General features: G+C 44.1%; 3 protein-coding genes across 5 annotated transcripts in view; 2 read left to right on the top strand and 1 right to left on the bottom strand.

The window, feature by feature from the left end:
- The window catches only part of GRB7 (growth factor receptor bound protein 7), a 112118-nt gene extending 111288 nt beyond the window's left edge, over positions 1–830 (bottom strand). Inside the window, exon 1 of the mRNA XM_030221978.1 lies at positions 814–830. The gene's annotated coding sequence lies outside the window, so the exon portion shown is untranslated. The remainder of the gene's footprint in view (positions 1–813) is intronic.
- LOC115482296 (nuclear factor 7, brain-like) overlaps positions 1–11702 on the top strand; it is a 37990-nt gene extending 26288 nt beyond the window's left edge. For 2 of the 3 annotated variants that reach the window (XM_030221985.1, XM_030221986.1), the window contains exon 2: positions 10101–11702. In XM_030221985.1, the coding sequence (XP_030077845.1) occupies positions 10113–11123 (1011 nt within the window). In that variant the 5' untranslated portion in view covers positions 10101–10112 and the 3' untranslated portion in view covers positions 11124–11702. Of the gene's footprint in view, positions 1–9430; positions 9532–10100 lie in introns of those variants that run through there. The other variant, XM_030221984.1, reaches the window with a different exon arrangement.
- Positions 11703–15340: 3638 nt separating this feature from the next.
- On the top strand, positions 15341–25201 carry MIEN1 (migration and invasion enhancer 1). Its single transcript, XM_030221987.1, has 4 exons — positions 15341–15441; positions 17635–17732; positions 23751–23827; positions 24227–25201. The coding sequence occupies exons 1-4, from the start codon at positions 15401–15403 to the stop codon at positions 24308–24310; spliced, it is 300 nt and encodes a 99-aa protein (XP_030077847.1). The 5' UTR covers positions 15341–15400; the 3' UTR covers positions 24311–25201.
- Positions 25202–25863: the final 662 nt, after the last annotated feature.

Below are 25863 nucleotides of genomic sequence, written 5' to 3'. Positions count from 1 at the left end.
CCATGAAACTAACAGCCAGCAGACTGAAAACAAATCGCAGGAAGTATTTTTTCATGTAGCACATGATTAAGCAGTGGAATCTTGCTGGAGGAATAAAGTAAGAGGTTTGGGTAAGTTCCTGGAGGAAAGGTCAATAAAAAATGATTACCCAGGTAAACCTGGGAATACCACCACTAACCCCTGGAAATGAGCTACAAGAAGTGGATCCGCCAGCTACCTTGGCTTTTCTTATGTTCTTATGAGAATTTCACAATGCATCTAGAGAATATGGAAAGGAAATCTATATAGAATCAAACCAGGAAGTAAACTGAGCAGAGCTAGATGGTGCTTTTGTCATAGGAGTGGAGGAGTGGCCTAGTGGTTAGGGTGGTGGACTTTGGTCCTGAGGAACTGAGTTCAATTCCCACTTCAGGTAGCTCCTTGTGACTCTGGGCAAGTCACTTAACCCTCCCATTGAGCCTGCCATGAGTGGGAAAGCACAGGGTACAAATGTAACAAAAAAATAAGAAGATTATGGGTTGCCTTGTTTCTCTTTCAGGCTTCCTCCAATCTTCTCACCATAAAAATCAATCCATCTTTCCCCCTCCTGAATGCTGTGATTTCTCACCCTCAATTAATTACTAAGAGGAGGTGGGGATGAACTGGTTGACTTTGTTTATTACAAAGGTCCTGAAACAGTTTTAATTTGGCCGGTTGTAAAGGATACAAAGGCTGATGTGAAATTATGTCTTAATTATCACCCAGTGGCAAAATTTACCTTTTTTGGCAAAGGGGCCCTTTTACAGAGCGGCAGTAAGCCCAACGTGTGCTTACCGCTCACTCTTCATATCTCCCCCATGGAGATAAAAGGCTTAGAAACTGGAAGAAATTAACATTTTCTCAAGATTGAGCCAGAAAAGATGAACATTCTTGGGGTTGAAGGATTTAACCCGTTTTTGCTCAGTGTTCCGTAGAAATCTAGGATGAAAATAAAAATGGATTAAAATTCAGCTTGTATATGTCGATTTATTTACCTTCAGAATAGTTACCAGTTTATGGACCCAAAACAACTCGAAGATTTTTTGTTAGCTAAAGAGGCTGAGAATGTTAATGTTAAAGTTTAGAATCTCATATGGGCACTGAAAGATAGTTTGAGAATGTTAACCCGGAATATGTAACGCTCTGGAAAAAATACATTTAATTACCTTAATTTGTTACCTTATCTAGGATCTAGTTAAGTATTTCCAACTTTGAGGTCGATGTAATAATGATTATTTCTTTTACTGAGACATTTATTTTTGTCTCATGTATAGACTGTTTTGTTCAAAAATTGAATTAGTTTCTTTTTTATGCTTCTTGGATAAGATGTATAATTCAAATTATAAATAAATAATAATAAAAAAAAAATTCAGAAACCAATGATAAATCTTATGCCAAGTAGTGTTTGAGCTCCCTTATCTTCTTCTATCTGGAGTTTAGGAGTTATTAATGACTCTGAGTAGTCTGTGCATGATCAGATTACACAGGTGATAGGTAAATCTTTGTGGAAGTTGAAAATGATTAGGTATACATCAACACCTAGATTACAACTGTTTCAGAACACGGCAGCCAGATTGATATTTGGTTGTAAGAAACATGATCATGTGTCACCTATTTTGAGAGAACTTCATTGGTCGCTGGTGGAAGCGCAGGTGGCAGGGGCGGCCCAACCATTAGACCACCTGAGGAGGGGGCCTCAGGCGGCACTCATCAGGAGCGACACCTCGGAGGGGTGGCATCTCCCTCTTTGCGGTGTATTACCTCGCAGCGGCAGCAATTCCCATATGCTGCCCTGCCGCCGCTGGCACCCGCCTCTTCCTTTTACTGCGGCCACCTCTCTGATGTAACTTCCTGTTTTGTCAGAGGCTCAGGCAGACGCAGTATAGGGAAGAGGCGGGTACCAGCGGTGGCAGGTCAGCATACGGGAATTGCTGCCGCTGCCGGGTTTGGAATGTCACCATGAGATAAAACGCTGCAAAGGGGGGACATCTCGGCCCGGGGGGGGGGGCATCTTGCCTAGGGCCTGCCCTAGCGGGTGTAATTTAAAGTGGCCTGTTTAGTTTATAAGAATTTTTTTCAGGTGATTGGCCACTTTCTCATAGTCAGCTATTAACTTACACTTCTAATAGAACGACAGTTCACTCTATCTCTTTTTTAAGACTGGGTTTTCCATTGGTTAAAAATATGAGATGTAAAAGTATACGCTATAGTTCTTCTTGAAAGATTTGGAATATTATTCCAGTCTTTATTTGTAGAATTCCAAATTACTTAAAGTTCAGGAAGGCTTTGAAGTCCTATTTGTTTGATAGGTAATAAAGATAACCCTCCATTAATCTGTATATTTTTTGTGAATCGCTTTGATTCCTTGGTCGATTAAAGCAATATACAAAGAATGGAACGGAATGGAAAATATGGGGGCCCTGTTACTAAGCTGTGCTAAAAAGTGGCCAGCACTATTAACAGCGCAGGGCCTTCCCATGCGCTGAGGGCACCATGCGCTAATTTCCTCATTAGCACGTGGCCATTAGCATGGGACCACTTACCAACACCTATTTTCTAAGCGGTAAGGGCTCCTGCTCTAATAACGCACTAATCAGTTGGCACACGGCAATGTAGTTGTGGTAACCAATTAGTGCAGAACATGTCCACTCTCTGCCCCCAAACATACCCTAAGGCCAGTGGCGTAGGAAGGGGGGGGCGGTGGGGCGGTCCGCCCTGGGTGCACGCCGCTGGGGGGTGTCGACTCCGCTGGTTCCCTGCTCCCTCTGCCCTGGAACAGGTTACTTCCTGTTCCGGGGCAGAGACAGCAGGGAACCAGCGGAGCCGACGCAGCTCCCAGCAACGTGCAGTCGGGGCGGATTGGCCCTCCCGCCCGTCCCTCGTCACTTTCCGATGTAAGTACGCGCTCCGGGGGGGTGCGCTCCAGAGGGAGGAGGGTGTGCCGTGCTGCACCCGGGGGGGGCGCAGTGGCGACCCGCCCCGGGTGTCAGCTGCCCTCGCTACGGCACTGCCTAAGGCTAAAAAATAAAAAGTATTTTTTAGCGCACGGGAATCATGCACAGATGCCAAAACTACTGCGGGACACCTGAGTGGGCCCCAAGGTAGTGGTTTTAATCTGCGGTAAGTATGCGTTACCGCAGCTTAGTAAAAGGGCCCCATGATTTTTTTTCTCTCAGTTTCTGATCGAGAACAGCAGTTCAGATGGTTGTTATTACCCAGATTATCCTATATAATAAAACACACCTCCAACATTCTGAAGCTGACTGCATGGCTGAGGCATTCCTGCTCTCTGTATCCATCTCCTGAATTGACATCACGTACTTCCGGGTTCATCACAAGCAGAACTGACCAACCACACGAGGTTTCTCGGCTTCAGAATGTTGGAGGTGCATTCTATTAAATAGGATTGGTCAGTTCCTTGAAGCACAGCCAGAGCTCAGCGTCCTGTACAGTAACGCTCAGACACCAGAGAGAGGGAGGGGGGGGGGGGGCCCTGACACCAGAGAGAGGGAGGGGAGGCTGACACCAGAGGGGGGGAGGTATCTCTGTCACACACACACACTCTCTCTCACAGTCAATGTCTTTCTCTCTCTCTCTCACACACTGTCTCTCACACACTTATGTCTCACACTGTATCACATTCACTCTCTATGTGTCACACAGTCACTCACACACTCTCTTGGTCTCATACACTCAGTCTCACAGAGAGTCTATGTCTCACACACACTCTCTCTCTCGCGTACACTGTATCTGTGTGAAACACATTCTCTCTCTCTCACACTGTGTCTCACATACGCACTTGCACACACTCTCATTCTCACACACACACACTCTCTCTCTCTCACAGACATACTCGCACCCAGACTCACTCTCTCTCTCTCACACACACACACACACTCGCACATTCACTCTCTCTCTCTCACACACAGTCACTCTCACATACACTCTGTCAAACATACACACTCTGAGGAAAACCTTGCTAGTGCCCGTTTCATTTGTGTCAGAAACGGGCCTAGTTGTAAATATTGTGTACCTGGGGGTTTCATCTAAATTGCTGGCCAGATTACAAAGGAGACAAACCAAACAGAGGAAATTAAAATCTGCAGAAGCGATCAGACAGTCCACAAGAAGCAGAAGACATGTCTTCTAATGTTGGTAAAAATTTTTATTCTTGGATCATACAACGCCCGATGTGGCCACGTTTCGCCTCCTGAAGGCTGAACAGAGACTTGCTGACTGAGAAGGCAAGTACTAGGTTTTTCACTGCTAGTTGAGGGGCCCTTTTACCAAGCCACGTAGGTGCCTACGTGCGCCCAACACGCGCCAAATTGGAGTTACTGCCATGTCACCACGTGGCCCTTACGGTAATTTCAATTTTGGCACACGTCCGCTACGCGCGTCTGAAAGATACTTTTTATTTTCTGGCATGCAGCAGCTACGCGCATCAAGTAGTATTTGACGCGCGTAGACCATTACCGCCGGGTTACCGTGTGAGACCTTACCTCTAGGTCAACGGCATGCGGTAAGGTCTCAGACCCAAAATGGACGCGCTGCAATTTTCATTTTGCCACACGTCCATTTTCTGCAAAAAAAAAGGGGGGGCATTTTTTGTAGGTGAGCTAAAAAATAATTCTGCGCGCGCCCAAAACATGCGTCTACACTACTGCAGGCCATTTTTCAGAGCACCTCAGTAAAAGAACCCCTGTGTTTTTCAATTCTGTCTGTTTTGGAAAATCTACCATTAGGTGTGTGTGTGCCCACACACCTAACAGTCTGAGCCCCTGACACAGACTGTTCTGCTTCTTGTGGTCTGTCAAATTACAAATGATACATGAAACTGCTGTAAAATTAAGGGGGGGGGGGGTGTAAGTGTGATAGAGCATCTCCAATACTTAAAAATCTTCATTGGCTGCCAGTATAATTTCTTGTTACATTTAAACTTGTGACTATTACTCACAAAATAATTTGGACTCTTGATCGCTGGTATTTAAGTAAGTTGCTGTAAAAGTATATGGCCCAAAATGGGAGTTACAATCAGCAATTGATGTTCTGGTGGAGTTTCCCTCTCAGAACTAGAGGTATTGCCCTCCCCCATCCCAGTTATGGAATAAACTACCTAAAGATCTTAGACTGGAGGAAAACCATTCTAAATTTAGAAACTTGTTAAAAGTTGGGGGCCCTTTTACTAAGCCGAGTAAGTGTCTACGTGCGTCAAAATGGAGCTCTTGCGGTAATTTCATTTTTGGCGCGTGTCCGATACACGCGTCTGAAAATTTTCAGACGTGTATTGGACGCGTGCCAAGTGGCATTTGATGTGCATAGGTCATTACTGCCCAGTTACCGCGTGAGACTTTACCACTAGGTCAATGGCTGATGGTAAGGTCTCAGACCCAAAATGGATGTGCTGCAATTTTCATTTTGCCGCACGTCTATTTTCAGCAAAAATTACAAAAAGGCATTTTCTACAGGTGAGCTGAAAAATGATTCTGCGTGCGCCCAAAACACGCGTCTACATTACCACAGGCCATTTCTCAGCGCATCTTTGTAAAATAGCCTCTTGCTTCTTTGATCAGTGGTTAAACCAGGTGAATTTGAGATAATGAATTATTTCTGAACATGGTGGACTCTGATGTGGGGGTGGGGGGGGAGGGGATTAGGATACTATTGATTACTAAGCAATATTTTGCTCTTCCATTGGATATGAGTTGTCTTGATCTTGGGATAGTTAGGAATTCTGCTGTACTAGAAAGAATGTATTGTTACTATGTAATTAAATATATTGCTTTATGATGATATCTATAAACTGCTTCGAACCCCAGGGGAATAGAAGCAGGTTATAAATGCCCAATTAAATTAAATTACATCCATTGAATGATGAAAGAGCATTTCCAAAGTTTTCCAGTGGCACCATCAAGGCCGAGAGCAAAACTTTAAAAGGGAATATCTGAAATGCCCCACTCCAGATAGGCCAGCAAGAATGGTGCTCTCTCTCTCTTAATATTTTCATTGACTGGAATACCCTTTGTGCATTTTCAGAATCCATACACACAATGAAATATTTGGGGGTGGTCCCAGGCTAGTGTGAGATGGGCAGAGAGGCCACTTCGATGCATCAGACAGTGCCATCTAGTGGATACAAGAGGTGATGTGTGACATAAGGAATTATCTCATAAAGGTTATGTCAGAATATTTTTTTTTCACATTCCCCTGGCTGCTTTCTTTAGAAAATAAAATCTATTTATTTAGTTTCTCCATTTTGTTTAATATCTACCTCAAGCCTTTCGCTGAGCTGCTTCAGTCAATGGACACAAAATTCTATATCTATGCTGATGATGTGCAATTCCTCATACCCAGATCTATCCGTAGCTTTGAGTAAATTGTCTGCTTGTGTAATAGCAACTCAGGAATGGGCAAAACACAACAAACTCTGCCTGAACTCAAGCAAAATGGAGACATTTTTGGGCACCTAACACAAGTGGACAAATAAATATCCGACTTCAAAATACCTTTTGAGAAGTATGAACTCCCCCTAAAATCATAGGTCAGGAATCTTGGGATAGTGCTAGAGTCATCACTCACTCGGATCCCACAAATTCAAACAACGTTCAAAAATTGTCCCTATCACTAGTGGCAACTATGAAATTTCTCTCTATCAGTGGTGTAGGAAGGGGGGCGGGAGGGGCAGTCCGCCCCGGGTGCACGCGCTCGGGGGGTGCCGGCCCCGCTGGTTCCCTGCTCTCTCTGCCCCGGAACAGGTTATTTCCTGTTCCGGGGCAGAGAGAGCAGAGAACCAGCGGGGCCGACGCAGCTCCGAGTGACGTGCACTCAGGGCGGATCGGCCCTCCCGCAGGTAAGAATGCGGTCCGGGGGGGTGCGCTCTGGGGGGGGTGCACCGTGCTGCACCCTGGGGGGGTGCGCAGCGGCGACCCGCCCCCGGGTGCCATTAGCCCTCGCTATGGCACTGCTCTCTATATATTGAAAAGATGAGTATGACCACAGTGGACTACTGTGATGCCTTGTACACTTCTCAAAAAAAAAAAAAAAAGAGATTGCACCAGCTCCAACTAATTCAGAATGCTTATCATGACTGATGGAAGGCTGCAAGCAATGTGAGCACATTACACCCTCCTGCAAACACTTCATTGGCTACCAGTATCTTAGGAGGCTAAATTTAAAACTCTATGTTTGATTTTCAAGGTCCTCAGACAAAATGGGCCAGAGTACTTGAAGAAAAAGTTAGCCCTTTATACATCTTTAAGACCTCTAAGGTCCTCTCAAGGATCATCACTGTCTGTCCCCTCATCAAAAGACATTGCATAATGTGATACCCGCTAGCGAGTCTTCTCAGTAGTAGCCCCCACACTCTGGAACTTACTCCCAGAGGGGCTACATCTAACTCAAGACTACCTGTACTTCAGAAAGCAGGTGAAAGCCTGGCTGTTCTCCCTAGCCTTTAGTACATGTGGTGACTGACTATACCAGGGGCGTAGCCAGACCTCGACGGGAGGGGGGGGGTCCAGAGCCCGAGGTGAGGGGGTACATTTTAGCCCCCCCCCCCGGCGCCACCAACCCCCCACCACTTTTGACTCCCCCACTTCCGCTGCCGCCGCCCCTCCCCCGCTGCCAGGTACCATTGCTGGCGGGGCTCCCCAACTCCCACCAGCCAAAATCCTCTTCAGCGCCGGTCTCCGGTGTGTTTGCTGATCTGGAGTCAGGGCTCACAGAAACAGATCAGCGAATGAGCTGGAGACCGGCACTGGAGGACTTTGGCTGGCGGGGGTTGGAACCCCCGCCAGCAAAGGTACCTGGTGGCGGCGGCGGCAGTGGGGGAGGGTCAGCGGCGGGAGGAGGGGGGGGTCAAAAGTGGTGGCGGAGGGTCAAAGTAGAGGGGGCCATGGCTAAATCTGTGGGGGCCCATGCCCCAGTGGCCCCACCTAACTATGCCCCTAGACTATACACACTCTGCATCTGGACTAACTTGCTGCACACCCTGTAACTTAGACCAGCTCCTCATATCTTGTTTAACTGTACATAGAACTTGCCTTGAATTTAGCCACCCATCTAGTTATACTGGCTGACTTTGTACAAACCATCTTGTCCCCGTTGATATATCTACACTTGCTCCCTGTCTACACGGTACGATGCTTCATTGTGTTGCAAGAACAGCATTAACATCATATCTATGTTATCTGAATGTTCTAATGTGTGCCTGTTAAGCAGTGGCCTAGCTACGTGGGGCCACGGGGGCCTGCCCCCCCCCCAGATTTCCTCTGGTTCCCTGGTTTTGCTGGCAGGGGTCCCCAACCCCTGCCAGCTGAAGCCTTGTCCAGCGCTGGTCTCCGATGCCACCACGTTGCTGCCCTGCTCTGTCTTCCCCTCACATCCAGCACGCTCCTTTTAGTGAAACTGAGCGTGCTGGACAAGGCTTCAGCTGATAGGGGTTGGGGACCCCCGCCAGCCAAGGTATTTGTTGTGGCAGTGGGTGGGGAGTGGCAGCGTGATGAGGGGGCGGGGGGCGGGGCGGCAGACCAAAATGTGCCCTCCCCCCCCCACCTCGGGCTCTGGCCCCGTCCCACTGCGAGGTCTGGCTACACCCCTGCTGTTAAGTGTTTCATTTGTATTGCTGACATCGCACCTCTCTATGGGCTCCTTTTACTAAGGTGTGTTAATGGATTTAACGTACACTAAATGATAAGAAGCCCGTAGGAATAAAATGGGCTTCTTAGCATTTAGTGCAAGCTAATCAGTAGCACACGCTAAATCCGTTAGCACCCTATAGTAAAAGGAGCCCTATGTTATTTCAATGATTTTCCATAGTATTGTACATTTATCATATTGCTGTTACATGATTGTTCTGCGGTGCTGTTAAATCTGTATATTTCTGATACTGTTTCACTTTTTGTCCTATTACTAGGTTTCAATTTGCCATCTCCACGTTTACCTCATTGATTGTATTTATGTCTATATCTGGCCATTTTAGAATTGTTAGGCTATTAACAAAATTGCAAGTTTTATGTTTATTTGTACCTGCTATACACCACCTTGGGTCATAGAAGCCAACTTTTCAAAACGATTGGGGATGCTAAACCCAATGGAAATTACCCCTCCCTGGACACTGTTAAGGAGTTTTCTCAGTATTGGGGGTGCTCAAGTACCCTCAGAGCTGGCTCCTGTGCCTTGAGTGCATCTCTTCAAAAAGAAAGTTAATACATTCCAATAAATAGGTATATAAATAAATAAAATCCAACAGACAGCAGGATTTAAAACGGAAGAGGAGAAATGAAACTAGCCTGAGACTCCAGGAAGAATACCTCACTAACAGAAATAGAAACTGAATGCAGAGAGAGCTGGTTGTCCACTGTGCCCAGCGTCCGAGGAGAGCAGAGCTACGGAGCAGCAGAGTTCCACTGAATCTAACCTTCTTTAGACTTCCAGACACAGCTGGCATTACCACATCTGGAGACCAGAGGAGATTCCCACTGAGCCTCGGCAAATACCTTGACTCCCATCTCAGTAAGTCACCAGTTAAGATGATCTTGCCAGACACACGTGTAGAAAGGAAAAAAAGAGAACATGAGGAGAGGAAGGGAAGAGGAGGGAAAAGACAAGAAACAGAAAATATACTGGCAAGTGGAAAGAGAAAGGTGCTTGGCCAGAGAAGGACAGTGAGCAAGAAACAGTAAGAATATAAAGTGTGATCTGTTTCTCATTAACAAGAAGGGATTTTTTTTCCTTCCAAGAGTACAGGTCTTTTAAGGATACTTTGACTAGACTGTAAACACCAAGGAGCAAGGACTGTTTTATGTATATCTGTATAAGGCTGCATATGTCTAATGATGCTGCAGCAATGATTGATATTTATTTAATTTCTTATATACCCCCTGCAAGCCTGAGAGCTATTGAAGTGATGCACAATCAGGTACTCTAGGCATTGATGAGTAGAAAGTGTAACTACATGAATCAGTCACAGCTTTGTTATTTTATGAGTGTGTGCAGGAGACCTGCCCTCTGCTGTCTTGTCTGTTAAAGGAACACTTCATATCTAAATCTAAACCTGTGAATTCTTCTTGACTTTTAATTAGATAGACCACAGCATGGAAGTCAACCTGAACCTGCTGAAGAAGCAGAAAGGGGATGCGCTGAATCTTTGTAGCCAGTATGAGAAGAAGATGAAAGCCCTAGAAAAGGAGCTGGGAGCTCTGCGGCAGAGCGTGAGTGAAGACTTTGAGGATATGCACAAATTCCTCATCAAGGAAGAAGAGACCACCATGACCAGGATCCAGCAGGAGGAGGACCAGACCATGGCCTACATGGAGACCAGAGTGCTGGACCTCGAAGACTTGGTGTCTTCACTCACAGACACAATCAGCAGTCTGGAACTGTCCAAGGAGATGGAGAAGTTGCAAGGAGATGCAGGGTCTGAAAGTAGGGAGAGGAGTACAACTGTGTACCAGGCAACTCTTCATCAATACAGTGAGCAACTGAAGAACCTTAGCCTTGAAGTGGTCACCAGCCTTCCCCTCCAATACAGTGTCTGGAAGAGGCTGCGGAACATTGTCAAGCCTAGTCAAGAGTCACTGACGCTGGACCCTGACACTGCCCACCCATTTTTGGCTCTCTCTGCAGACCTAAAGGCAGTGAAGCTAGCTTCCAAAGCACAGAGGGTCTCATGGAACCCACAGCGCTTCAACTTCTGTCTCAATGTACTGGGATCCCATGGCTTCAGATCTGGGACACACTACTGGGAAATCCATGTAGGGAAGAAAAGTAACTGGATTATTGGGATAGCAGCTGAGCATGTCCAGCATAAAGAAGTCGAGAAACTATCCCCTAAGAATGGTTACTGGACTCTTCGTAAAGTAAAGATAAATACCTACTATGCCCTAACTTCTCCTGCAGCGGGCTTCACGCTGGATACCAACCCCAGAACAGTTGGCATTTACCTCGACTATGAAAGCAATCAAGTCTCCTTCTATAATGCTGACAGCATGATTCTGCTGTTTACTTTCTCTGATCCCTTTAAGGAGCAGAAGCTCTTCCCCTTCCTTTGCCCTGGCCTTGTTCTGGATCAAACAGACTACGAACCTTTGAGATTCTGTCATTAGAGGAGAAAGGAATGAGAGTCTGTAACAAATTCTACACTGTCCTAGATTATCTGCTAGTCCGTGACATAATCAATTGCCAGACAAGGCAATGAGAGGTGCTGTCTGATTTATATATTGGCAAGACTAGGGGTTTATTACTATGAATAACACAGATGGGTCTAACTTTTCAATTCACTGATTGTTAGCAATATATAAATTACCATCAATGATTTTTCTGGACTCCAATAAAATCTTGGAAATGTGGCTCATCTTCCAATAATTTATGTTGGTCTTGTCAAACAGGAACATGATTCTCTTAACCGTTATTTGGTCCTTCTAGTCATAGATACTTGCTATATTAAGCCTCAAAGAAACTCTCTCAATTAAACATATTATTTGGAAATCTATTGTCCTACACTTTTCCTTTTCTGATGACAGTAAGTCTTTATTTGATTTCCTGATATCTATAGATTTGAAGTCAGTGATCAATCACTGGAAACACAGTACCAATTTATCTGTTTACATTTGGTGGAATTGGTTTCTATTGCACAGAAAATACAAATACTAGAATACAAATTACCTGGAGGGGCATTTTTGATATGTCGTCTAAGTCCAGCTTTAGACGTTTTGCAGAGGATCTGTTCCTGGTCCAAAAAGCTCCTGGCTGTTGCTGTAATGGGCCCCCCAAGCTGATGATAAGAACTTGGTTGATGTAAGGACCAGTGATGTTGTATGTTTGTATTATTGCTTCTTTTCCTGGTCTAAGAACTCTTAGCATTGCTTAGATGTAGAGACCAGTGATGTAATGATTGTTTATGATTGTTTCTAATCATTGTGTGTATATAGCTAATCATTGTATATACCTTAATCAATGTAGCATTTAGCACCTCTAATAAAGGTTTAATTTATCTAATACGAATCCAAAAGAATCCACGGCAATTATTTAGTCTGTGTCAGTGAGCCAGGCTGTAAATCCATAGCAGTACAGGGATATAGCCATTTTCAAAACAGAAAAATGATTGTCTTTTTTTTTTTTTTCTGAAAATGACTATTTGCTAGATGTTTTTGTGCTCTGTGCATTTATCTTTTTGGTCCATTAAAAAAAAAAAGTCCAAGTGAAAAACGAACAAAATCAAGCCATTGGGATGTAGGTGGAGCCAGCATTCTTAGTAGACTGGCCACACAGATATCCCAGGAGAGCAATGGGGAACCCTAGGGGGCACTGCAGTGGACTAAATAAATGCTTCCAAGCACACATCTCACCATTGTTCCCTTATCATGTCTGCTGAGCCCCCCCAAAACCCACTAACCCAACTGTACATCACTACAATATCCCTTATGTGGGTTCAGTGAATTTCTGGTGAGTTTTGGAGGGTTCATAGTTTCCACCACAATTGTAACAGGGAGGTATAGGCCATTGGTCCACCTGCCTGCAGTGCACTGCACCCACCACTAGACTATTCCAGGGACCTGCATGCTGCTCTAATGGACCTGAGTATAATATCTGAGGCTGGCATAGAGGCTGGTAAGTAATGTTTTTAATCACACTTTGAGGAGGTGTGAGGGGGTTAGTGATCATTGGGGGAGTAAGGGGAAGATATCCCTGATTTCCCTCCAGTGCTCATCTGGTCATTTAGAGCACTTTTTATGACTTATTCATTAATAAAGCTGGTCTAGATCAAAACATCCAACTTATAGCCCTGAATGCTTTTGTTTTGTTCCATTATGGCAGAAAAATGTTCAAAAGTGTTAGGAAAGCCCAGATCCTGCCCTTAACACACCCGACACACAGGGCCGCCGAGAGCCAGGGCCGGGACAAGGCCGCCCCCGGGCCCCCCCAGCTGATGTCGCGTCGCGCCCCCCCATCCGAGGTCACCGTGCCCCCTCCACCCGAGGTCGCCGGGCCCCCCCTCCACCCGCTGCCAGTGCCAGGCCCCCTGATCTAACCTGAAGTGCCTTCATCTTCGAAGCAAGCGGCAGCAGGGCAGACCTCTCCTTCCTTCCCTACCCCGCCCCCGCGGACGTTACATCAGGCGAGGGCGGGACACGGAAGGAAAGAGTGGCCTGTCCTGCTGCTGCTTGCTTCGAAGATGAAGGCGCTTCAGGTTAGTTCTGGCCGGACTGCGGCGGCGCCGAGCCCCCCCCCCCCCCCGGAGGCCTGGGCCCAGGGACTTTTGTCCCCCCTGTCCCCCCCTCTCGGCGGCCCTGCTGACACATCCCCTTGTGATTTGAATGCATCTTTTACAAACCTCATGGAAAAATATCTAAAATTTGGTTTTGAAAATACCAATTTGGACATTTTTGTGAGAAAAACGTCCAAATGCAGATTTATGCCACTTTTTGGATGTTTTTTCTCTTAGCCCCGTAGTCATTTTAATCATAAACGGAAAAACTTGGTTGAATACTTGAATCTGGATACATGCTGAAATACATTCGTCAATGTTCTTCATGCTCTTTCATTGTTCACGTTTTGCATTTTATGTTTCCTTGTTTGATTCTGATTTTCTTGATCTACAGATTGAAAATACTCAATAAAAATAAATAACCCAAAATAATTACCATACACTTAAAATCACAAATAGAAAATTTGGGCCCCTTTTATACAGCAGTGGTAAGCGCTAATGCGTGCTTACTGCACGCTAAAAAGGCACTACCACAGGATGAGCTCAGGCATCCTACAGTAGTTCTGGGATTGGCGCGCACCAATCTCACCCTAAAAATATAAAATATTTTTTAGCATGGGAGGCGTGTTTAGTGGTGGAGAGTAGGGGGGGCCCTGCACTAATCGGGTAGCACTCAGATATTGTTTGATAGATAGGCAGGATAAAAATCTTCAATAAACTCGGAAACCTGGGTAAATTGCTGCGTTCTGCCTGATTAGCATGGGGTTAGTGTGGAAGCCCTTACCGCCTAGGTGACAATAAGGGCTCATGTGCTAATTGGAAATAAACAAGAGAGGCAGAAGATCTGCGATGCAAGCAAAGCAGAACAAACAGCAGACCATCACACGCTGGAAGTAGTAGCGAGGACTTTACATAAGTACCGCCATACTGGGAAAAGACCAAGGGTCCATCAAGCCCAGCATCCTGTCTCCGACAGTGGCCAATCCAGGCTTCAAGAACCCAGCAACCCCCCCCCCCAAAAAAAAAAAAAAATTTAATAATGTTCAATGGACTTTTACCTCAGGACTTTAATTCTACCCAATAAATATATACAACAGAACTGGACAGTGTTGGCACATTTAGACTGACTTTAGCCCACTGGCATAGCCATGGGGGGCCTGGGCCCTCCGCTACCTGCCCTGCTTTCCCCCCTCCCTGTGTGTATGCTCATTTTTAGTGAAATTGAGCATGCATGAGCTTCACACATACTCAATTTCACTTAAAATGAGCATGAGCGCTGGGGCGGGAAAGCAGGGCAAGCAGCGCGGCAGCAAATATCGCTGCAGGAAAGCTTCTGCTGACAGGGCTTGGCGACCCTGCCAGCCCGTGTATGTGGGGTTAAGGCAAGGTCAAAAGCAGTGGGGAAGCAGTGCAAAATGTGCCCCCCTCCACTTTGGACTTATGCCCCTTCTCAAATTGAGGTCTGGCTACACCTCAGCTTTGGACAGAACTTCTGCACGAAAGAAGCTCTTCCCTCATTATTCAATAACTGTGTTTGAAATATCAGTAATAAAAAATTAAGTGCATTTTTATAATATACCACTGCATTCCACAATTAAAGGAGCAAGTTCCCACATACTTTTTCTTTTGATGTACCCACAATTAAAAAGAAAAATGTTAAATGCTCCCATGTTTCAACCTAATTCAGGTTTTAAAATCCTTTGTACTTATAAATAGAAACTATGAATGTTGGGCACCTGTTTTGGTGGCCCTTTAGTAGGTGAAAACATCTCTGCACGAATGCAACACCTGCTAGGGTGCTAGGGAGTCCCTATAACCAGCCTCTCCAAAGGACACAATGATTTACAACTTAGAACTAATTAGTACTCAATGAAGCCGATACTTTCTCTGTGTACATCCGTATGCAAGCCGGCATGTTTGAAAATATGTGAGATCAAATAAAAACGTTACCAACAATAAAGAAGGACAACGTGGAAGTAGCAGCTGATACGTTTGTTTGTATAGGGTGTACAGGGAAGACGGCAGCACAGAGGAGGCGGGGAAGAGCGGCTTCAACTTTTTGATGTCAGGCTGTCTTCTGCTCTCAACCTAACTTTGTTGGTTGAATATAAAAGGAACGCCAGGAGGCCTCGCCCTTCTACAACACACGTGACCTGGTCAGCTGATTGCGCAGAGATGGATGCAGGGAGTAACGTCAAGATTGTAGTAGAGTACTGGTGAGGAACATGAGCTGCATGTCTGTTTCGGGAGTGGGACAAGGGAAGGGGGTAGGGGAGAAAAATCCGCATTGGCCCCGAGTATATCAGACTAGAGAACGCTACTGTTGAATTCCAGTACCAACACACTTGAGACGCCGCTCTCCTCACCTGACTTCAGATCTGCTTCTCTCCCCTCCCTTAAGATCCGATCTCCGCATGTCACAGCACCCGAGGTTTGCTCTCCCCATTGCAGAAGGTACTTGAGCCATGTTGTCCGGTAACCTCCCTCCCCACCCGCACCTGAGATCTGTTGTTTTCCATCCGACCCAGCAACACCTGAAACTTGCATTGCAGCCTCCCAGACTGCACCTGAGATCTGCTGTGTTTTCCCCCTTACCTGAGATGTACTGTCACCCTCCTCGGTATGTGAGATCTGTTCTCCTGTCGCACAGCACTCTTGCTTTCCTGCCTGCCCACACAGCACCTGATAGCTGCTCGCCTACCGCCCCCCCCCCCCCCCCCCAGTGCCTGAGATCTACTTTTCTCCCAATCGCCGCATCTGAGATCCCTCTCCAGAGAACACCCAGGATCTCCTTCTCCTCTCCCCTCTCTCACACAACACTTAAGATCGCTCCTCCCCCTCCCTCACCAGCATCTGACTGCACCCCTATCCCTTACCCCATTGTACTGTTCCCTGACCTGGTCCTGGATGCACCCTATCCAGTCATGTTTTCAGGGTATCCACAATGAATACTCATGAGAGAGAGAGGCATGCACTACCTCCACAGCACGCAAATCTCTCATGAATATTCTTAGTGAATATCCTGAAAACCTGACTGGCTAGGATGCTTCCAGGACCAGGTTTGGAAACACAAAGTGCCTAATACCTCTGCCCTGTTGTGTTATACTTAAGTTGACCACTTGACTGTGGGCAGTTAGGCCTGGTTTTGCCCCATGGTACTTCTGGATTTGTACATTTAATTTATCTGATAAGGGAAAGATTAGAAGTTCAATAATATTACCCCCTGACTATTGGCACTGGCGCAATCAAGTACACCTTTTAATGACATGGGAAGCAAGAGAAACGAAAGGGTATTGCCGCTGAAAACAACGTTTTCTAAAAATATGGGGCCCTATGTTAGACACATTATCTCATTGAGGCCGGAGCCTAATTCTTAACACGCTATGATGCGATTAAGTTCTAGTACACATATATGGTTCACTAAATACATAGATGCAGTCAAAGGGAATTCGGGATAACCGGGGGGGGGGGGGGGGGGGAGATACTGATAAGGGAAAGGGGGTGGGAAGTTATGCTGATAGGGAAGGTCAGCTCAAAGCAAAAACCTTATAAAGTTTCAATGAACAGTGGTCAAAAAAGGGAAGTTATTAGATCTATGTCATGATTGATATAATGTATAGGTGCTCCTGTAGTTAGCACTTATACCAGAAAATCTTGGAAAGTATCTATGGGGGGGGGGGGGAAATGTTAAGATTGATGAAGGAAAGTAGCAAATTGATGGTTTTAAGAGCTTTTTCACTCTTGACTTTACATTTTGCTTGATAAATGTTTCTCTGAAAGTTCATCAATAAAAAAAAAAAATGTTGAAACTAGAAGTTCAATAATATACTGGGGCAGAAGTGGCCACACTCATGTCATCCCTTTGAGACATTTTAGGGAATTTGTGGTGAGAAGGTGATGGGGTATCATGGAATGAGAGCAGGTCATTTGAAATTAGACACTTTGAGGCTCATTTTCAAACCATTTAGACTTTCAAAGTCTTAAGTGCTTTGAAAATACACTTCTATGTGCTTTGAAAACGAGCACCTTTAGATTTGGTGTTACTAGTTTGTGGTTTGGATGCAGAGGATGTCTGTGAAGCTTGGATGACCTGTTCTGATAGGATGTCTGGTATGGTTAGTCCCAGATTCTATTTGCTGTACTGGAGTCTACTACAAAATATGGGAAAGCCAGAAATCAGTACAAAACATAAAATGGGGCAGGAGGTGAAATGATTTTACATTCTGTTATCTGCTCTCAGATTCTAGGTGTAAAATCAGTAGCCATAAGTAGGTCTTGGGAAATTTGTGGCAGAGCCCTTAAAGCTATGGTGTTACTGGATAGCCCCCTCCCCGGGATCTTAGGATGTGGCAGACTTGCTAATAAGGAAGCTATGTGTATTTCTTATTGGTCCTTTCTCTGCCCCTCAGTGAACACTGTGGCTTTGAGGCCCACTATCAGGAACTGGTTAGTGTCATCAAAGAACATCACCCCAATATTTCCATAGATTCCAGGCCCGGACCAACAGGTGAGTGTTCAGGCACTTATAAATCAGAATTGTACTGCAGATAGCATAAGCGTATAGTCTGAAATTGGAAGGTAGCCTTTTTGGGGGCTTCACTTTTCCCTGGAGAGCAGCTGGGAGATGTTAGGACCAATTTTCTCTTTTTTTTTTTTTTTTTTGTATTCTGCTTAATTTCTGCCTGTATGCACAGGCTGTTGGGACTAGCAGAAAGCTTTCAGTGTTCTTGCCCATGGTACTGCTAACAAGTGTATGTCCTTGTAAACAGGAAAATGGTGCTTGAAAACAGCTGTTCTTTGAGTAATTTTTAAATGAGGCCTTCTCCTTCCTATGTAGCCATTCTGCCTGGTGACAGCAGTAATACATTCTTGCAATTTCAAACCATTCTCAGTGGATATTTTGACAGAATAGTGTGTTTGTTTGTTTTTTAGCCTGTAAAAATGCCTTAATTCTTGAAGTGTTTAAGGCATTTCTTTAGTTTGGCCAGCAGGTGTTGCAAGTTTGTTTCCAAGCTGCTGCAAGGACCAAGGCTGTTTTCTTTGTTTAAGCCTTTTGGAAAGGCAGTCTGAGGTATACTTTGAAATACTGTTCTGGGCTCTGGCCCAGGAGCTCATTTTCAAATGGATTTTACTGGCTTTTTGCCCAGTCTTAGCCAGGAAGAAAAGAGAGAGGGATTTGTTTGCTAGGGTCCTGTAAACAGTTACATTTGGTAACTTGTGAACATATGTCCTGATCTTCCCAGGTACTTAAAGTAAACAAATGTTTAGCTAGTCTTATAATTAATCCATATTTCAGTTACATGTTTTTGTTTGCTGATTGCATTTTTTTTTCATTGTTCAATATTTTTAAGACAAACAATTTTTCAGTTTGTCTGCTGTCTGGACTGAAAAAGAATCCTGGTGGTTTGTGTGTTGGAACTGTGTGACCACTGGGAGTGTGGCCCCAGTAACCTAGAAATCACTGGGGATAATTTGAGAACGGGAGACTTGCCCAGAGGCGGTTGTGACCCAGTCGGTGGGAGGAGGGTGATAGTGTAGAGCTCAAGCGGCAGGTGGACCTGAGCTGTGCTGGGGATAGACCCTCTAACTGGCTGCAGGGTAACGCCAGGCGGGTGGCTAAGGATTTCATGACAGATATATTAAAGTGAAGCTACTGTAGCAGAGGTACAGAAAACCCCTGGAGATGCTTTTGCATATTATCAATTACAACATTATGGGCTCCAAGCTGCAGTAAAAGGGGCCCTGCAGTGGTGTCAGCACATGGATTACTGTGCACTGAAGCCCCTTTTACCGCTGTGGGTAAAAGGCAGAAAAATGGCTGTTGGCCATTTCCAGGGGGAGCCTCCTATTTAGGAGGCGGTAAGGGCTTCTGTGGCACTAAAAATTAAAAACAATTTTCCATTGCACTGGAAATGGCACACATGGTTGGGGGGGAGGGCAGCGGCACTGCTGCTGGATCCCATGTGCCAATGCTGCTGTAGTTCTACCGTGGCATTGTAAAGGGGCCCCTATGTGACATTCTTAGCCAGAATTTTGAAGATTGACATTGTGGTGATCGTTTAAGAACCATTTTTTTTGTGTGCAAATGAATGGTAATTACAGCATCTGTTTGAGTTATGCACTGTATTATAAGAATTTAATTATTACCATATTGGGACAGACTGAAGGTCCATCAAACCCAGCATTCTGTCTCCAACAGTGGCTAATCCAGGATACAAGTACCTGGCAAGATACCAAAATACTGCATTATATTTTATGCTGCTTATCCTAGAAATAAGCAGTGAATTTTCCCCAAGTCCATTTTAATAATGGCTTATAGACTTTTCTTTTAGGAAGCTAGTAAAACCTTTTTTAAACCCCGCTATGCTAACGGCTTTTACTACATTCTGTGGCAAAGAATTCCAGAGTTTAATTACACATTGGGTGAAGAAATATTTTCTCTGATTCATTTTAAATTTACTACTTTGTAGCGTCATTGCGTACCCCCTAGTCCTAGTATTTTTGGAAAGACTAAAAATTGATTCACTTCTATGCGTTCCACTCCACTCATTATTTTATAGACCTCTATCATATCTCCCCTCAGCCATCTTTTCTCCAAGCTGAAGAGCCCTAGCTGCTTTAGTCTTTACTCATAGGGAATTCAGCCCATCCCCTTTTATCATTTTCTTCACCCTTCTCTGAACCTTTTCTGATTCCACTATCTTTTTTTTTTTTTTTTTTTTTTGAGATGCAGTGACCAGAATTGCACATAATATTCGAGGTGTGGTTGCACCATGGAGTGACACAAAGGCATTATAACGTCCTCATTTGTTTTCCATTCCTTCCCTAATAATACCTAATATTCTATTTGCTTTCTTAGCTGCCACTGCCGCACATTGAGCAGATGGGGTTTCAATGTATCATCAGCGATGACACCTAGATCCCTTTCCTGGTCGGTGACTCCTAATGTGGAACCTTGCATCACGTAGCTATAGTTTGGGTTCCTGTTTCCCATGTGCATCACTTTGCACTTGCTGACATTGGGCATCCAAATGGCAGGAAGACTCATAAAGTCCTCATTTAATGTTTCACAATCCTTTTGTGATTTAACTTTGAATAATTTTGTGTTGTCAGCAAATTTTACCTTACCTAATTGCTCCCATCTCTAGATCATTTAGAAATATGTTAAAAAGCAGCAGTCCCAGCACAGAGACACCTAGGGAACTCCACTATCTACCCTTCTCCATTAAGAATACTGACCATTTAACCCTACTCTCTGGTTTTTTTTTTTTTGTTACATTTGTACCCCGCGCTTTCCCACTCATGGCAGGCTCAATGCGGTAGGCAACGGAGGGTTAAGTGACTTGCCCAGAGTCACAAGGAGCTACCTGTGCCGGGAATCAAGCTCAGTTCCCCAGGACCAAAGTCCACCACCCTAACCACTAGGCCACTCCTCCACTATCTTCTGATCAGTTTTTAATCCACAATAGAACACTACCTCCTATCCCATGACTCTTCCAATTTCCTCTGGAGTCTTTCATGAGGTACTTTGTCAAATGCCTTTTGAAAATCCAGATACACAATATTGACCAGCTCACCTTTATCCACGTTTGTTCACCCCTTCAACGAAATATAATGGATTAGTGAGGCAAGATTTGCCTTCACTAAATCCATGTTGGCTTTCTCATTAATCCATGCTTTTGAATATGCTTTGTAATTTTGTTCTTTATAAATAGTCTCTATCATTTTGCCCGGCACCGATATCAGGCTCACGGGTCTAATTTCCTGAATCTCTAGAACCTTTTAAAAAAAAAAAAAAACAACCCAAAAATCGTCATTACATTGGCCACCCTCCAATCTTCCAGTACCATGCTTGATTTTAAAGATAAATGACATATTACTCAATTGAAAAATGAACTTCCAGAACTATTGTATCAGTACTCTGTGATGAATACCATCTGGTCCAGGTGATTTGCTACTCTTCAATTTGTCACATTGCACCATTACATCTTCTGGGTTTATAGAGATTTCATTGAGCTTTCAATACCATTTCTGGCACTGGTATCTCTCCCAAATCTTCCTCTGAAGACCAAAGCATTCATTTAATCTCTCCGCTATGGCTTTGTTTCCCTGAGTGCCCCTTTTACTCTGTCATCTAGCAGTCCAACTGATTGTTTTGCTGGCTTCTTGCTTTTAACATAGGTTAAAAAAAAAAAAAAAACCCAAACCTTTTATACTATATTTTTTTGCCTTCAGCACAATCTTTTTTTCAAAGTTCCTCTTGGCCTTCCTTATCAGCGCTTTGCATTTGACTTGCCATTATTTCCAGTTGGATCCTTCCATTTTCTGAAGGATTTTCTTTTAGCTCTAATAGCTTCCTTCACTTTACTTTTTAACCATGCTTGCTGTCGTTTGTTCTTACTGCCTCCTTTTTCAATACATGGAATATATTTGGCCTAGGCTTCTAGGATTGTATTTTGACCTTTGCAGCTGCTCCACTAAGATTTTTTTTTTCACCGTTCTCATTTTATAGTCTCCTTTTTGAAAGTTAAATGCTAACGTATTGGATTTCCTGTGTGAACTTACTCCAAAACCGATATCAGATCTGATCATATTACGATCACTGTCAAGCGGTCCCAGCACTATTGCCTCCTGCACCAGATCATGTGCTCCACTAAGGACTAGGTCTAGAATTGTTCCTCTTGTTAGCTACTGAAAATGCTGCTCCATAAAGCAGTCCTTGATTTCAAGGAATTTTACCTCCCTAGCATGCCCTGATGTTACATTTACCCAGTCAAATATTGGGATAATTGAAATCACCCATTAATATTGTATTCCCCATTTTGTTAGCCTCCCTAATTTCTGATAACATTACTACATCTATCCATCCTGGCCAGGCAGACGGTAGTACACTCCTATCACTATCCTTTTCCCCTTTACACGTGGAATTTCAATCCATAGGGATTCCAAGATGTTTTGTTTCCTACAGAATTTTCAATCAGTTGATTCAAGGCTCTCCTTAACATACAATGCTACCCCTCCACCAATTCAATCCACCCTGTATAATTTGTACCCTGGTATGACAGTGTCCTACTGATCATTCTTCCACCGGGTCTCAGATATGCCTATTTAATTTTTCATTTAGTGTAATATATTCAAACTCTAATAGTTATTATATCCTAACTCAAGGAGAAGAGTATTGCATATAAAGTTCCAACAAAGAAAAACCTCATATAATGGCAAGAAATAGTATTTTTATCAATAGACTATTAATTCTATAGAGTGCATCGACTTTTAAGGGGGAAAAATTAGGGGAAAAGCCTCTGAATTTAACCCATCCTCCAACCCAAGTAGTCATTTAGCAGAGGGACCAGCAAGCAGGAAGCACGCCTGTGTTTTGAACTTTTTTGATTACTCGCGCTTTGACACAGCGTTATTAGTGAAACCTTGGCCAAAGTCGGTGTGTTGGACCGATGACTCACACAGTGCTTTGTATCTGCACCTGAAAGCTAAGTTATGATTTTGACTTTCATGTGCCGTATGGATCCCTAGCTGATTCTGTAGCGTTTTAGCGTCTTTTCACATATATTTGGAATTAAAGGGGTCTTTTTTGCCAATAATACTCCCAGCAAAAATTTCCCCAACCCTTGTTATTACTAAATGACTACTTGGGTTGGAGGTTGGGTTAAATTCAGAGGCTTTTTCCCCCTTAAGTCGATGCACTCTATAGAATTAATAGTCTATTGATAAAAATACTTCTCTCTTGCCATTATGTGAGAGAGAGATTCAAACTCTCCCATCTTATTTCTTAGGCTTCTGGCATTCACATTAAGACATTTTCAAACTTTGTTCCTATTTACATCTTGCTCAGCAGTTGGCAGTGTTAATTTTCCATCTTTTGTCTGCTTTTTCTTTAGACACCTAGTCTACTATGGTCTGTTACAACCTTGCTATCGGGATACCCTATCTTCCCTGTTTTGGTGATATCTTTTGAAAGCTATGTTGTTCTGAACCATGTGTTTTTGAATGATTGTCTTGAATATGGTGCACTTGCTGGAGTGTGGATCTTGGAATCGTACCAGAAGTGCTGAATTTTTACCAACTGATAAAACAGAATTGCCCCCCCCCCCTTTTTTTTAGCGTTCCATGTTAATATTAGTTTCCTTAATGGTGAGTTATTAAACAGTCGACTATTATAGAGGATGAGGTAGGGATAATGGGATTCAGATGTTGAATGTAGCCTGGAGGGCAGTAAGAGTCCAGGCTTTTCAGCTTCTAGGTGTTGCTTGGCTTTGGGGAAAGTTTGGGGTGGGGGGGGGGGGTGTATGGCTGAAATTATTGGAAACATTGAACTATCCTGTATTGATCTGTATTTCCTTTTAATTTCTAACCATTTTTAAAGTTAGTGAAGCCATTGTGTGAGATGAAGCAAAATGCTAACACCCTAAACTTGACCTTTTTGCTTTCATGCTGCTTGGTGTGTAGAAATATAGCAGAAAATGTGTAGAGGAGACTTGCAGCTTTTTGTGATTCTTCATCTTTTTAGGGGCCTTTGAAATTGAAATCAATGGGGAGCTGATATTCTCCAAACTAGAACTTGGTGGATTCCCATATGAGAAAGATGTAAGTATGTCCCATCCCCCCTTGGGCAATGAGGAATAAACTAGGTAGAACAAGGGCCCGATTTCATACTGTCTTGCATGGAATTTCCACAGAATGAGGGAAGGAAAGCTAGGGGTGTAGGCAGTGGGGAAAACGGTTATACATCTCAGAATATTGCTGCATGTTTTTCTATTTGAATTCAGTCCTTGCTGCTTCAGTGTGCAGCAGATTTTGCACTCCTACTGCCTGTAAGTAGAGCACCACTCATGGCTAGAGGTTGTTATGATTGGTACAAGCCTGCAGATGACATCCTTGTGCACCCTGGTGCGATCAGCTAGGCCACAGAAAAGGCACAGTGAAGCAAATCTTTCTTACAGTTCAGTATGAAGTGACTGATAGAGCTGTCTTCTTTTCCTACAGCTTATGTTGGCTATCAGAAAAGCCATCAATGGACAGCCGCTGGAGAAAATCACAGACTGCCGTGCTCCCTGTGTCATCTTGTAGCCAGCCCGTCACATCTAGGACTTCTGCTTGGTCCTGTTCTTTTATTAAAGCTATTTCTGTGCCACAGTTAATATCCTTCTGTAGGGCCCTGTACATGTGAGCAGAATTTTTTTTTCCCATAGCTTGTGAAATTTGAGTGTTCCTGATTTTCTAACTTTGGTATAAAAACAGCCTTAAAGACAGATGACAGGAAAACAAATGAAGGACAGCAGGACAGGTGTGAAACTGAGCCATCTCTGCTTCTCCCCTTGGAGAAGCGTGACTGATCCTTTTACCTTGGCACTTCACGTGCTCTGCTTTCGCTCGTCATGGAACATTTGGAAAATTAGCTTGGTTGGATAGAATTCAACAGCATAATTTCCTTAGCTAACACATTCCAAGTGTTAAGCCCTGCATGCAGACAGTTTGAATAATTAACAGGAATTCACTTGGCCACAGAAGTAGTGGTTTTCTCTGGGTACTATATAAATTCATGAGGTTACTCTACTGCAGGGGAGCTCCATTTTCAGTCACTTTTCCCCAACCCCATCCCCCACCCCCTCATACACTGTTGCACTTTTGCTAAACATAAGATATACATTTCTAATTTGTACATGAATCATGATTTAGTGAGTGCTGTTGCTCATGAATAAATGGGGGCCAGAGTGTATATGTTGGCAGAACTGTGTAGGAATTTTCTGGATGCTTTTTTTTTTTTTTTTCCGGTTTAATATATTAAAGATGGGCGGCCTGTGTGCCTAGTGGGTTAGATGCTCCTGCTGCCGTGCATAGAGGGTGTGTGGCGGCTCTGGAACCAAACTGCCATCAGCCTTTCGACTTTCCTTCTGACATTGATGTTTGGCATTGTGTGTGGAGATATCACCCAAAATAAAAGGTTTCTGTAGTTCTGTATCTGGGTGTATTCTTTGATTCTTGGTAGCTGCCCTCCTAGTCTGGGGTCTGACATGTGCCAGGTATCCACCCACAGGTGTTAAAGAAATTAGAGGAGGCTCGTGTAGGATGGGGCACATTCTAAGTGATCTGCCTAAGGGGGTTGGAAGAACATGCAGGTTGAGTAAGGTCAGGGTGTGTCTTTTAACAGTTGACTGCAGCTTTCCTGTTTCACAAGTGGGTCCCCTGTACATGTAGCCCTTTGTAGGTTTGTTCTTGAATGACTTTCTCTAGGACACCTTAACCTGCATGGTCCTTGAATGACAGTATTTTGTAGGCAACCACCCACCCACCCTTCTCAAGGCTCAAAACTCTCCCCATGAATGGCATCCTTGCCTCTGAATGACTTCCACCAAAAACACACACTTTGCCTTGACTCTTAGCTATTAGAATATCAGTAAGAAATGCCTGGTTGCTGTAGCAAAAAAAAAAAAAAAAAAAATTTGAAAATGTGGACTTGGGGGTGTTGTCCTGGGCTGGGGCTCTGTGTGAGTAGTGCACGTGTTTCATTAAGTAGTTCCTGCCCCCTACATAAGTTCTGCTTCCTGCAGCAGCGCTGTAGCACTTGCTAGAGAAAGAGAGAAGGTCTGAAGCATCACTTTTATAATAAATTTACTGTACAA

Source organism: Microcaecilia unicolor, chromosome 12 (genome assembly GCF_901765095.1).
Source record: "Microcaecilia unicolor chromosome 12, aMicUni1.1, whole genome shotgun sequence".
In the NCBI taxonomy this organism is placed as follows: Eukaryota; Metazoa; Chordata; class Amphibia; order Gymnophiona; family Siphonopidae; genus Microcaecilia; species Microcaecilia unicolor.
This window is presented reverse-complemented; position numbering and strand designations above follow the sequence as displayed.